This window comes from Lissotriton helveticus (genome assembly GCF_964261635.1).
Source record: "Lissotriton helveticus chromosome 1_1 unlocalized genomic scaffold, aLisHel1.1 SUPER_1_unloc_75, whole genome shotgun sequence".
Taxonomy (NCBI): Eukaryota; Metazoa; Chordata; class Amphibia; order Caudata; family Salamandridae; genus Lissotriton; species Lissotriton helveticus.
Genome location: NW_027611720.1, coordinates 804,015 through 818,900, shown reverse-complemented (window position 1 = coordinate 818,900; position 14,886 = coordinate 804,015). Strand labels below are relative to the sequence as shown.

Here is a 14,886-nt window from a genome sequence, read left to right as displayed (position 1 = left end):
ATCACAGAACAGCCCCAGAGAATAGGTTCTGAGGCTACAGAGGGTCTCTGCTCATGCATAGGCACCCTCTCACATGAAATCAAGCACCCTGCCTTCAGGATTGATAAGGCCTGCCATAGGAGTGACTGATAGGTCTCTCTATGTGAAGTGATTTAAGGTAGATATAGGTAACCTATATCTACGCAGCCTGGGTAAGGTGGTGCATGCACCACCTTACCCAGGCTGCGCCACCAGTCCTGTGGTGCAATTTTGGGAGGCTTCCCAGGGGTGGCATAATGCATGCTGCAGCCCCTGGTAGGACTCTGGGGTACCTATGCCCTTAGTACCTATTGTACCATATACTAGGGACTCACAAGGGTACCCCAGTAACCAAACTGGAGTGTACCTATTGTACATGGAATCCATTTTAGGGAGAAAGCAGATAGGCTGGGGTCCTGAATAGCAGGATCCCACCCAAACTAAGTCGAAAACCAGCAAAACACCAGGAAGTGGGGGCAACCATGCAGTCAGATGACACCTTCCTACAACAATGTTCAAGAGTGAGGGGCTCAATAGTCACATTAAAATCCCCCGCGATCAGAATGTTTGAACCACAGGAGTGTAGATCTAATAGGTCGTCCAAAACCGCTATAACGTCCGACTTCTTCCCCTTTGAGCCCCTGGCATAAACGTTAGAAACGTCCCCAACCCCTTGTTGGCCCCACTTCAACCTGATCGCACCGATATCATTACTCTGTGTTTCAAGGACCTCCATATTAAAACCGCCAGCTTGGCGTACCCAGATTACCAATCCTCCTGAGGGTCGACCCTTACCCCCACATGTTGCAGGGGTATAGACATTTAAGTAACCTAAGCAGTATAGGGGGTCTATGGCCCAGGTTTCTTGAAAACAACAGACATCACACTGATCAATAAAGGCAAACCAATCAGGGGAGACGGTCTTCGTCTTCAATCCTGCTACATTCCAGGATAACATGGATGTCCCATGGGTAGCAGGTGAATGTAGCCGCTGTCCGCTTGTAACATCAATAAGTACATCATTTGGGCCCGATACTCCTACAGGTAAGGAGGGTGCTTCCCGAGAGGCAGTAGCCTCCCTTCCTGGATGAAGACAAGGAAGTTGAGTACCAGCTAAGGGTAAGAGAGGGGATTCTTTAATCGTATGGGGAGCAAAAAGACCATCTAGTTTGTTCTGGGTATTACAAAGCAGTCAATCATTAGCCTCAAGAGAGGAAAAGCCTCTAAACCCAGGCAGCGTATTTTCCAGTGTTTGGTGGCACGCACTGCTTGGTAAGAACCATCTGAATTGGATCAAGGAACCTTCTGGGGACAAGTACGATATTCCAGGGAAAGAAGATTTTCCGCAACATCAACCTCACTCAGTGTAAGCTCAATACAATCTAGTGATTGGGTTCGGGAGGTAAGTCTGGAAGCCCTTGAGATGTCTTCGTGAATTACAAAGCTAATTACTCGGTCCTGGAGGGTGCTGGAACCACTATACGTGGTATGGCTGCGGGGGCTAGCTTGCAAAAAAATGCCAACTTGGGAGCCTTATCTACAGTGGGTATCTCCTACTCTGGATAAACCACCTGATGAGATGTAGAGTCAGTGGGTACAGGGCGAGAGGGACAGGAAGGCTCCTTATTCAATAGCTGATTTACCAGGGAAGTAAGACCCTCAAGCATGGATCTCATATCCTCGACCTCTAGTCTGAGAGTATTAATGAGGCTAAGTATTTCTTGGGGAACATTGGTAGATCTACAATCTGGTTCTAGGATACATGTCTCGGAATGCTGTGTCTGATGAGGGGGGTGACACCTAGGCCCCGTTTCGGTGTCCTCCTCCAGCAACTCCACCAGTGGTAGAAACCTATTAGTGTACGGGATTTCCGACCCTGTCTTCTGTAGGTCACTCCTAGATGACTTATTTGAGGATTGGCAATCACTTCCAGCATCTAGGTTTCCCTCACCGCCTATGTCTGGGCCCCCTAAGCCTAGAGCAGCCCATGCGCTGCTCTAGGAAAACTTACCTTTTGGAATTGCTGTGGACTTTTCACACACTTGGGCGTGAGAAAAGGCCTACGGTTTTCGGTCACGAGCGGCGACGTGCAGTGTGCCATCTGTTTTGTGTCAATTTTCACACCAGCGCACGCGCACACTCGCAATAGACTCGCAACAGCAATGTCTGGTAAGTGAGACCTAAAAAGGAAAGTGCCACACTTCAAACATCTACAACTTTCACTTTTCTGTACTTTAAATCCATTAAAATTGTATATTTGAAGTGTAGGGATACATTGTAAGGGAGTAATTGGTTGATACCGATTTTTACTTTATTAGTGGTTTTTTATAGCGTGCTAAATAAATAGCTGAACCTTTTGAAATGTAATTCACTAAAAGGGCAACCTGAGCCAGAGTTTCGTAAGAAAACAAACACAACAGGACAGTGTCTTAAGTGCTGATTTGGAAGAGGCTATCCGCAGCCCTCTGTGAATGGAAATGGGGCAGGACAGTGAGTTGTCGTTCATCCTCTGGTGGCCAATCATTCTTTTACTAATTTGCCCTTATCACTTTGGCTGGTGGAGGGTAATTTTTGCTTGCACTTTCCTCCTGTCCTGCTTGCTGGATTGACAAACTTGGAAGTGATTGTCCGGGCATCATTAGGCCATCAAGTATTTTGGGAGCTTCTTCCTCTGATGTTGCCCATAAGCCAAGAGCATGGAATGAGATCAGGCCCTGGTGGCAGCCAATGTGCTTCATTCCTTTCTCTTTTTAGCTAAAATTCTGGTGCCAGTCACACCCTTTGTTTTCGTCCTAGAGTTTGACTTACGGTGTTTCTTATTCACTATTTTCAAAGTCAGTAGAGTGTGACATAAAAAGTTGCTTCAAGCACGCCTTCACAGCTTGTTTGATCATCCGAGTAATACGCACCATTATGTTCAGGGATATCTCATGTTGTTCCCTACTTAAATTAAAGTATCAAACAGTGATGTGCAAATGGGAATAAATGTAGGAGTTATCTTACTGGATCACTCCCGGTTTTGGGACTGACGCTGTTGGTTTTTAATCTATCCACTGGTACCCTGTCAACCATGACCCAGTGGATGTGCTTTGACCTTTGAAACCATGTGCGCATGCGTTGCTCTAGGAAAACGACCTCATGGAATTGCTCTGGAAGCGTGTGAAAAGTCCTACGGCTTGCGGTTAAAAGCAGCGGTGCGCAGTGTGCCATCTGTTTTGTGTCAGATTTCACACGAGCGCACGCATCACTCACAGGACGCTGCAGCTTCCAAAAGTTCTGAGTTTGCTCCTGAAACTGATGCTCAAGAGGCGGCAATCTTTCTTACCCCGGTTTCACCCTTTCTTCCACCCTGTTCCTTAAACCTGCTCTTCTGTGTTCCTTATAATGTTCTATTATCTCTTCCCATCTCTTGTCCTTTATTCGAACTAAGCCCCCCTCTCTCTCTAGTTCTCATGTTTACTAATGAGACACATTTGGTTTGAATTCACTGTAAATCGAGTCAAATGATTCGATTCAGTCACTGTGCCGCAGAAGGAGTCACTCACCAGAGTTAGTATTCTGTAACAACACAGTCAGTTCAGTAAATGAAATAAACCCAACAACACAGAGAATTGGTCACCCCATCCACCCGACGAGAGGCTGCGCACAATGCTCACACAAGTGAAATGCACTCATTGTCTGACATATTTACCACTGAACCTCCCTGATTGGCTTTGGTACAATATTTATGTACATATGTGGTATCTGTAGAGCGCAAACCTACCCTAAAGGCAGCTGAGCACTATACACGGGCAAAGGTAAAGGAAAGTCCATGTGTGATCGGAGGGGTGTCTGGGTTAGGGAACAGAAGTCTATTGTTACTGCATTGTGATGTAGTGTTATTTTTTAAGGTGACTTGTGTTCTGCACTATGCTAAACTCGAGCAGAATTAAGGGTGCTGTCCCCAGATCCTGGGTGCATGCATAGATGGAGTCCGCTTTGGGGTGTCACGATAATTACCACATAATTATATGCTACATAATTATACTGCACTAAATGCAACATACACTCCAAATTATAGCACTTAGTGCCACATGATTACATGCCACATAATTACACGCCACATAATTACACTCTACTGAATAAAACATACACTCCACACAATACCACTCAGTGCCACATAATTATATGCTACATAATTACACTGCACTCAATGCAACAAACACTCCAAATAGCACTCAGTGCCACATAATTACACACCACATAATCACACTATACTGAATGCAACATACACTCCACACAATACCACTCAGTGCCACATAATGATATGCTACATAATTGCACTGCACTTAATGCAACATACACTCCAAATATTACCGCTCAATGCCACATAATTACACGCCTCATATTCACTCTACTGAATACAACATACACTCCCCATAATACCACTCATTGCCACATAATTACACGCCACATAATACCACTCAGTGCCATATAATTACACACCACATACTTACACTCCACTCGATGCAACATACATACACTCCACATAATACCACACAGTGCCATATAATTATTTGATACATAATTACACTGCACTCAATGCAACATACACTCCAAATACCACTCAGTGCCACATAATTACACGCCACCTAATTACACTTTACTGAATGCAACATACACTTCACACAATACCACTCAGTGCTACATAAGGATTTGCTACAAAATTACACTGCACTCAATGCAACATACACTCGAAATAATACCACTCGGTGCCACATAATTACACGCCACATAATTACACTCTACTGAATAAAACATACACTCCCCATAATACCACTCAGTGCCACATAATTACAAGCCACATGATTACACTCTACTCCATGCAACATAAATACGCTCCACATAATACCACACAGTGCCACATACTTATATGCTACAAAATTAAATTGCACTCAATGCAACATATGCTTCAAATAATACCACTCAGTGCCACATAATTACACACCACATAATTACACTAGTGAATGCAACATGCACTCCAAACAATACCACTCAGTGCCACATAATTATATGCTACATAATTACATCGCACTCAATGCAACATACACTCCAATTAATTCCACAAAATTACACTCCACTGAATACAACATACACTCCCCATAATACCACTCAGTGCCACATAATTACAGGCCCATAATTACACTACTCAATGCAACATAAATACACTCCACATACCACTCAGTACCACATAATTACAAGCCACATAATTGCACTCTACTCAATGCAACATAAATACACTCCACATATTACCACTCCATGCCACATAATTACACGCCACATAATAACACTCTACTCAATGCAACATAAATACACTCCATACAATACCACCCAGTGCCACATAATTACACGACATAATAACACTCTACTCAATGCAACATAAATACACTCCATATAATACCACTCAATGCCAGATAATTACACGCCATATAATTGCACTGTACTCAATGCATCATAAATACACTCCACATAAATGCACTCTATACCACATACCACCAATCAACATAAATGCACTCCACACCATGACACAATTTTCCTAAGCATAATTTCACTCAACACCACAGTTCCAGGCCACACATTTCAACTCCACATTTCCAAAACACACTGCTTAATTACACACCAAACAACATGTTTCAACTACACAATCCACAACATACCTCCAATCCACACCATATATTGTCACCACCTGAGCACTAATCATCATTCACCACCACCATTTTGTATCAGCGCATCACCTAATCATTCCGTCAGTCTGCCCTTGGAATCTGGCATCTGTTGATTGTCCCCTAGTGTCCGTCTGCTGCTCGTGTTCTAATTAAATTACTGTTTTCCAACCTACACTCCCCCGTTATTTATGTCCCGCTTTCCCATAACAAAAAAAATTATAACAAATAAGCATGAGAACAGGCAGGAAAAAGTTGCCAGCAGTGCAAGTACAAAAAAAGTAGAAGACATTTTTTATGTTAAAATCTTTTTTTATCAGGTTTTTCAGTTGTATATAATGTTGTCTTCGTTTGTATAAACGTAACAAAAATCCTTAACACTTTTTATTATAACTTTTCAACAAAATTCACAGCAGCCACAACGCTCTACAACATAGCCAAAAGTTCTGGCTAAACACATAAGGTCCCAAAGACGAGACCCATTGGCTATGACAACGCTTGTTTTAGTGGGTTATGAAACATAGCTGGAATAGCTAATTGGCGGGCCGTAGTAGGGTTGTTTAAACTAGCTGGTTGGGTAGAGCGTTGTGGGGATTTAGTATTTGCTGCATGGGTGGTTGTATCTGTCACTAATATGTCCTCGCACTCGCTAATGCGGGTGTCTATCCTATCCAGTACACAATTACTCCCTGCATGTTTCTGTATCTTCCTAGCCTTTTTCCCTTTACTATCCCTCCCGCCCCTCCCCCACTGCCCTCCATAGTTTTCCCTTTCCCCATGCTACCTCTATAGTGCAAGTTAAGTCTAAAGCAACCTGTCTACACAATCAGCAATGAACAGGCCTCTTGGCCCCGTGGACAATGAGAACCCGCAGGCCACCCGTATACCGGCCCCACAAACCCCTCAGGAGAGAGAGCGTAATTATTTAGAATCAAAGAGAGTAGTTTGGGCAATGCTGGGAGATAACCGCGTTAACAGTACCTTGACTAGTCCACGACAGTTCTTAAATGTCCAGCGAATCTGAGAAGGCAAGATGCCTAATGCCAGTGGAAAGGGGGGTAGCCCTGCCCTGCCTCTTCCTGGCAATGAGGGCAAGGACGGGACAGCCCTTGGCCCGGGCTTCGCCCGCGCGGGTCCCGCACTGTGGGGGGAGAGGCAGCGCTATAAGCGTGGTGACATCAAGGGATGCTGGGGCAGGCAGTCCTCACACTGAGGTTGAGCGCCTGGATAGGCTGATGGCACTAGCGGCGTTTCCGACGTGGGCCCTGGGACTCCTGTGCCACCAGGGTATTGCACAGAGCTTGTGGTGTCCCTTGCTGGTGATAAGATAGCTTGCTCCCCTAGTGCCTGGCCTGTGTTATTGTATTGTTTGCATCAGATTCACCTAGTGCCTGGCCGGTGTTATTACATTGTTTGCGTCGGATTCTCCTAATGCCTGGCCTGTGATATTGCATTGTTTGCGTTCCGAGAAAAAAACTCTGTTCTGCATCACGAGCTACGCCGGCAGAGTGGAATTCTTCACCAACTCCTAGTTTTGAGGCAATAATCTGTTGGAAAAACTCTAAACTAGGCCCTAAGTCGGCAATAAGTGTTGTAGAAGAAGTGAGATCCATGGCCTTGTGACTATCAGGCCGTTATCTGACTTCTTATCAATCAATCAATCAATCATGACATTTGTATAGCGCGCTACTCACCCGGAAGGGTCTCAGGGTGCTGGGGGAGGGTACTTTACTGCACGAACAGCCAGGTCTTGAGTTGCTTCCTGAAGGAAAGATGGTCCTGGGTCAGCCGAAGGTGGATGGGGAGGGAGTTCCAAGTCTTGGCTGCCAGGTAGGAGAAGGATCTTCCTCCGGCGGTGGCTCTGTGGATGCGTGGTACGGCGGCGAGGGCGAGGATGGTCGATCGTAGCTGGCGGGTGGGCGTGTAGAAGGTCAGGCGGTCGTTGAGGTACTTGGGGCCCAGGTCGTGGAGAGCCTTGTGTGCGTGGGTGAGGAGCCTGAACGTGATCCTCTTGCTGATGGGGAGCCAGTGCAGGTCTCTCAGGTGGCCGTAGATGTGGCTGTGTCGAGGGATGTCCAGGACGAGTCATGCGGAGGCGTTCTGGATGCTTTGGAGTCTTTTCTGCAGTTTGGCTGTGATTCCGGCGTAGAGGGTGTTCCCGTAGTCCAGTCGGCTGGTGACGAGTGCCTGGGTGATGGTCTTCCTGGTCTCGGTGGGTTATGAGCCCCACAGAGTGAGTGCGCAGTCAGAGGGCAGTAGGGGGTCGCAGGACAAGAAATTAGTAAACTTGAATATGAAAAATATGGAAAGGTAGAAATGTCGAATCACCTGTGGATAACTGACAACTCCTCCCGCTCTGCCAAATGCCGATCCAGTCACAAAGTGGCATCCTGAACCCCAAACGGACAATATCATGCCAGATGCCATGTAATGGTGGAAAAGGGGGAAAAAAGAGTAATATGCACACATCTCATGCGGGGATATGTCAGGTAAATTAGTGGTTGTGATGGATTCTCTATAAGTACTAAATGACTGATAACGTTGAATATTAAATTATATGAATCAATGTTTGTTTGCCTTATCTGCGCTTACAATGTAAAGTATGGGCCTTACAGTAAACCCCTCGCTCTGTTTTACACAAAACCCCCCGAAGGAGCTGCAACTTACAGAAGTTTAGAAAAAACTAATGACTAGCTTTTTAAAGTTTGTCTTTCAGGGCCAGAACCGGGTGCTGTAAGCTGCACTAGTTTCAGGGAGATGGACAGATGTTATGGCAATAGGAAACCCCGAGAAACCACAATAATGTTCCACTCTTCCAGGTTAGACGAAACCACAAATGCTTGAACCAAGGAGCTGTTGATAGTGTCAAATGTGACCTATGAACAGCAAGGTAAAGACAGGAGTTGGTATTTGAGATGATCTTAAGTGAATAGGAAAGAAATGAGAAGTGTTTGAATGGAGTTACTTTCGTTGTATACTTCGTAAAGAGTTACTGGAAATTTTGCAGCCCCTCCTGATCCATCTCTTTTTCTAAACTCTATTGTTGATTGAATGAAATCTTGACCGTATGCATCTATCTTAAGCAAAACCTTAAGCACTTGGGACCTTCGAGCACCCTTACTTTGCTAAGTTACTCTGTGAACACTGTTAAATCACCTCGTTTTCAGACATTAATAAGATGTCACCTGATCACCAGAACTTTTAGTTAAATATTTGTGTATGATGAAATATTCCCTACTAAGTTTCAAAGGCAGTAAAGAAGAAGGGGGCGATTTACTAAGATTTTGCGTCGTGTTTGCGTCACAAAAGTGGCACAAAAAAAAAAGTGCAAAATCTTTTTTTCCTAATTTTCTTTCCTGCAAATAACGTTAAAGTAATGTGAAGCATCGCATTGCACTGCTTCGCGTTACTTTGCACCATGGGGCCTGCCACTGGTGGGGCATGGGCGTTCCCGTGCAACCACCTATTGTTTCTCACGCTAAACCCAATTTACCAAATACAGTAGATTGAGTTTAGCATGTAAAAACTGCACCCTTTTAAACTAGGCACTTGGAAGGAGAAATGCTTTAATTTCTCCTTCCTTTTCTGACTTTGCATGCGCGGTGCACTGTGCAACATGCATACAAAGTGGGAAAAGGTTTCCCTCATGTCAAGGCATAGTATTTTGTACAGGAAGGGTGTCCTTTCTGTACAAACCCTATGCTGGACTCACACACACAAACACCCTAGCGCTCTGGTGCTAAGGTGTGTGCATGGCGCAGGGCTGCTGTAATCAGTTCCAGCGCAAGGGAAAGGGAAGGAGAGAGCCATATCTTTGAAAATATGGTGCTCTCCTGCTCCCTCCCAGTCACGCAGCGCAGCCTCCCAGGGGGAGGCCTGCGGCGCATTGCGTGGAGATTTGGTAAATCTCCCCTGAAATGTCTTTTACAGTTAAATATTGTGAATTCTCATTCCATTTTGTTTCAATTTAGTAATTTTAAATATCTTTACATCCAACAGAAAACAAGCCTTGAATGTATGAATTGACCATCAATAATTAAGCGAATTCTGTAAATCTTCAATAATAGCAGAAATATTGAGCTACAGTATTCAGGAAAACATCAGCGCAGTCGGCGACAGATGAACCTGCACACAAACAGACAGATCCCGGATGAAGTATCAAGGGCATTTCAGTGATTGCAAGAGGCTGAGCTGTGCACCTCCATGCCACGAGACGAAGAAATGACCTCTACAAAATTAAGGCAACAACAATAACCAACCACCTCCTGTATAAACAAGTGTCAAATACTAACTTTGATCATCGGATCGGTATTATGTGATTATCGCAGTGCTCTATTTTCTAATATGATGACAAGCCATCATTCCGTGCTCTAGGAGAATTGTAAACTCTTTCTGACTAAACCACAGTAACAAGCGAAAAGCACAACTGAGCGGAGCCAGAAACTGTCGGGTAATGGAAAGAGGAGCTCTTCTATATACAATACAACAGACTGTCCAAATTTGCACCGGCCAGAAGGAAGATACATCTTTACCTGCAAGCGTGCATAGCCATAATCCAATCTAAAGGCACAATTGCCTACAAAGACACATTCTACGTATTAGGAGTGTGGCAAATATTTGGTGGCTATCGCATTTTATTGTTAAAGCAGAATTCAAACTTGCAAAATACTGCACACATATAAAGTGTGTGAGAAAAACACAAGTGCTTTAACAGCCATGTCGGCCCATCAGGAAATACAGTCAAGGGATGTAGACAAATATATACCCGACCCACAGAGACTAACCAAGAAATTAGAATCATATACATTTAGAAAGAGCTTTAGTTTGTCATCACTACTCAAGCTTCATCAGCACACGTACACAGGACAAAAACCATTCAAGTGCAGTGAATGTGTAAAGTGCTTTAGTCGATTATCATACCTTCAAAGACATAATCAAACACACACAGGAGAAAAGCCATTTAAATGCAGTGAATGTGGGAAGAGCTTTAGTCGATTAGATCACCTACAAAGACATCAGCGAACACACTCGGAGGAAAAACCATACCAGTGCAATGAATGTGGGAAGAGCTGTAATCAATTAGAAAATCTACAAACCCATCAGCGAACACACACAGGGGAAAAACCATTCAAGTGCAGTGAATGTGCAAAGTGCTTTAGTCGGTTATCAGACCTAAAAAGTCATCAGCGAACACACACAGGGGAAAAACCATTCAACTGCAGTGAATGTGGGAAGAGCTTTAGTGACTCATCAAACCTCCAAACACATCAGCGAACACACACAGGGGAAAAACCATTCAAGTGCAATGAATGTGGGAAGAGCTTTAGTCGATTATCAGTGCTACAAAGTCATCAGCGAACACACACAGGGGAAAAACCGTTCAAGTGCAGTGAATGTGTAAAGAGCTTTAGTCAGTTATCAAACCTCCAAAGTCATCAGCGAACACACACAGAGGAAAAACCATTCAAATGCAGTGAATGTGGGAAGAGCTTTAGTCGCTTATCAAACCTCCAAACACATCAGCGAACACACACAGGGGAAAAACCCTATCATTGTAGTGAATGTAACAGTACTTTTCGCAGCTTTTCAGCATTAAGGTATCATCAGCGAACTCACACAGGAGAAAAACCATTCAAGTGCAGTGAATGTGTCAAGAGCTTTAGTCAATTATCAGGGCTACTAAGACATCAGCGAACACACACAGGGGAAAAAACATTCAACTGCAGTGAATGTGGGAAGAGCTTTAGTCACTTATCAAGCCTCCAAAGACATCAGCGATCACACACAGGGGAAAAACCCTATCATTGTAGTGAATGTGACAGTAGTTTTCGCAGCTTTTCAGCATTAAGGTATCATCAGCGAACTCACACAGGAGAAAAAACAATCAAGTGCAATGAAAGTCTAAAGAGCTTTAGTCAATTATCAGTGCTACAAAGTCATCAGCGAACACACACAGGAGAAAAACTATTCAGCGGCAGTGAATGAGGGAAGAGCTTTAGTCACTTATCAAACCTCCAAACACATCAGCAAACACAGAGACTCCGGAAGGAACTTAAGAACATCAAAAATAATACTGACCCATCTGAGGACATAGACAAGAGCAGAACAGTGCAGTTATTGTGAGAGGAATGAATTACGGAAAAAGATTCAATTCAAATTATGTGGGACATTGAAATGCCAGGTGATAGAAGACTGGACTAGCAGTAAAGAAGGAAAACAGATAACAGTATTTCCAGAATTATAAATGTGTTTGTTTTCAGTGATTGTTCAATTCCGTACACATAGCAAAGCAGCATGATGTACCAGGATACACAGTGGGAGGCACGCACAATGTGGACTAAAAGAAAAGAAAAATTGTTGATTTTTATTTGGTGAAGAAGACATACAAAGAAAAACATTCAATTGCACCTGACCACACCATCTGTGAAAGCAACACTGAACAATACCGGGACTAACAACGATATTTTCAGCTAACTTGTCGGATTAGTGATAAAACCTATAAACCAAACACACCCAGAGTGGACATGTTGTCAGGGATCTCTAGATGAGAAACTTCATTGGTAAAATGTATGTATTACTATTAACAAATGCCACTGCAGTATATGTAATGAACTAAAGCGAAGCACAGGTGTTCACGAAATAACCTGTTTTTTTTTTTTTTTTAAATTATTTTTATTGTTGCAGTCAGAGAAATAGTGTACATTGTCATATCATTGTCGGTGCCGCTTCAACATTCGGCTGCATCCGACCGTTATCGCAACTTTTCCCTTTTTTTTTTTTTTTTTTGTGTAACATAACATTCAACTTTAAGGTCATAGATTGGCAATTAGGTAGCATTCAGTATACGGAGTATTACATCCCATTGTCTCAACATATCGAGTAAGGCCTATTGTTCCACAGATAATACATTCATCCTCCATGTCAGGAGGGCAAGGGATACTCTGCACCCTCCCGCCGCGCTTGCAGCCCCCTCCCTCTTCCCTTACCTATCCCATATCCCCTTCGTCATCCGAACTATCTACATCTTCCTCCTCTGGCAGTGGTTCACAAATTTCCCCTCGATATACGTTCCATGGCATCAATCAATCAATCAATCATGGACATTTATAGAGCGCACTACTTACCCGGAGGGTCTCAAGGCGCTTGGGGGGGGGGGGGGTGCTGCTACTGCTCGAACAGCCAGGTCTTGAGCTTCTTCCTGAAGGAGAGGTGGTCTTGGGTCAGGCGCAGGTCGGTCGGGAGGGAGTTCCAGGTCTTGGCGGCCAGGTGGGAGAAGGACCTTCCTCCTGTTGTCGTTCTTCGGATGCGGGGGACGGCGGCGAGGGCGTGACTGGCTGATCGGAGGTGGCGTTTGGGAGCGTAGAAGTTGATGCGGTTGTTTAGGTAGCTCGGGCCTTGATCGTGTAGGGCTTTGTGTGCGTGGGTGAGGAGACGGAAGGTGATTCTCTTGTTGACGGGGAGCCAGTGCAGGTCTCTCAGATGTCCGGAGATGTGGCTGCGTCGGGGGATGTCGAGGATGAGTCTGGCTGAGGCGTTCTGGATCCGCTGGAGTCTCTTCTGGAGCTTGGCGGTGGTTCCGGCGTAGAGGGCGTTGCCGTAGTCCAGTCGGCTGGTGACGAGGGCCTGGGTGACCGTCTTCCTGGTCTCAGTGGGGATCCACCGGAAGATCTTCCGTAGCATGCGCAGGATGTTGAAGCATGACGAGGAGACGGCATTGACTTGTCTGGTCATGGAGAGGGAGGCATCCATATCTTGTTCCATTTACGTGGGCTGATTCTTTGCTGGTATACCGCCCGCTCCGTCACCATGAGCATGTCCATGTTTCTGCACCATTGCGTCAAAGTCGGTGCTTCTGAGGCCCCCCACTTCTGTGCTATGTCCCGCTTTGCTAGCATCAGTCCGATGACCACCCAGTGCCGCCCCTGCGGAGTCAGGTTGTTCGGGCCCCAGACATTCAGCAGACAGATTCTAGGGTCAGGTGTGAAGGGAAGCTGCAGAGTCTGGGCAATAGTACGTGTTACCCGCCTCCAGTATTCTACCATGCTGGGACATGTCCATAGGGTGTGAAACAGCGTGCCCTCTTCCCCACAATTTCGCAGACAGTATGGGTGATTTGCCCTCTGGATTTTATGTAAGGTGGTGCGTGTGTAGTATACCCGGTGTAGTATTTTGAATTGCACTAAACGGAATCTCATCGAGATACCAGCTTCTTTAGGCGACGCTAGCGCCGCATTCCAGTTTGTCTCGTCCAAGTCCCCGAGCTCCTCCTCCCATTTGTCCTTCAGTTTCTGTAATGGGTCAGGCAAGTTGTTCACCAGCTTGCGATACGTGAGGGAGGTGGCGCTGGATTCCATGTAATCTGTAAGGAGTCGGTCTTCCAAAGGAGCCGATTCTGGGACCTTAGTGCCCGGGGTAATGGCAGCCAGTAGAGCATGCCTGATCTGTATGTACCGGTACGTTTCAGTAGCGCCCAGCTCGTACTGGTCTCTCAGGGTCGCGAACAGAATTACTTCATCTCTCAACCACATGTCACCCACCGTGGAGATCCCTATGTTGTCCCATTGGGTAAAGCCCTTGCTGTGTCGTAGATTGCCCAGGGCCTTGGAGTCCCACAAAGGTGTAAGCCGTGTGATCACACCCTCCCAGAGTAAACGTCTTTGGGCCTTGTGCCATAGCGTGACAGTGTGCCTAGTTGGGCCTATCAGTTTCACCATTAACCCTTTGTTGTAGAGCGGGACCAGAAGGGTATTAGTGCCTAGCTGCCTCCTGTCAGCAAGGTATGCCGGGTCATTCTGTGGTGCATGTAACCATTGGTTAATCACCTTGAGATGCGCCGCCCAATAATACAGTTCTAGGTTCGGGAGCGCAATACCTCCACTGTACCAGTCTCTGTTCATCTTCGCTTGAGCGACCCTAGCCGGCCGGTCTCCCCATAGTAGGCCTGACAACTGCCCTGATACCTGCCTAAAAAAGGACGGCGGGACCATCGCGGGTGTATTTTCCAAGACGTAAAGGAAACGGGGCAGCGCCATCATCTTGAAGAGCGCCGCCCTGCCCAATAACGTTAACGGGAGGGTCTTCCAGTGCCGGACAGCCGCTTTTAGTCTGTCCAGCAGTGGCTTCAAGTTCCGTTCCCGAAAGGCCACGTGGTCCTGGGTGATTTGGA

The 14,886-nt window shown here is 45.5% G+C and overlaps 1 protein-coding gene across 1 annotated transcript; it reads left to right on the top strand.

Annotated features, from left to right (window-relative positions):
- Nucleotides 1-974: 974 nt before the first annotated feature.
- On the top strand, nt 975-12,018 carry LOC144806460 (uncharacterized). The gene is made up of 3 exons (XM_078672819.1): nt 975-1,062; nt 10,585-11,151; nt 11,981-12,018. The coding sequence occupies exons 1-3, from the start codon at nt 975-977 to the stop codon at nt 12,016-12,018; spliced, it is 693 nt and encodes a 230-aa protein (XP_078528945.1).
- The last annotated feature ends 2,868 nt before the right edge of the window (nt 12,019-14,886 follow it).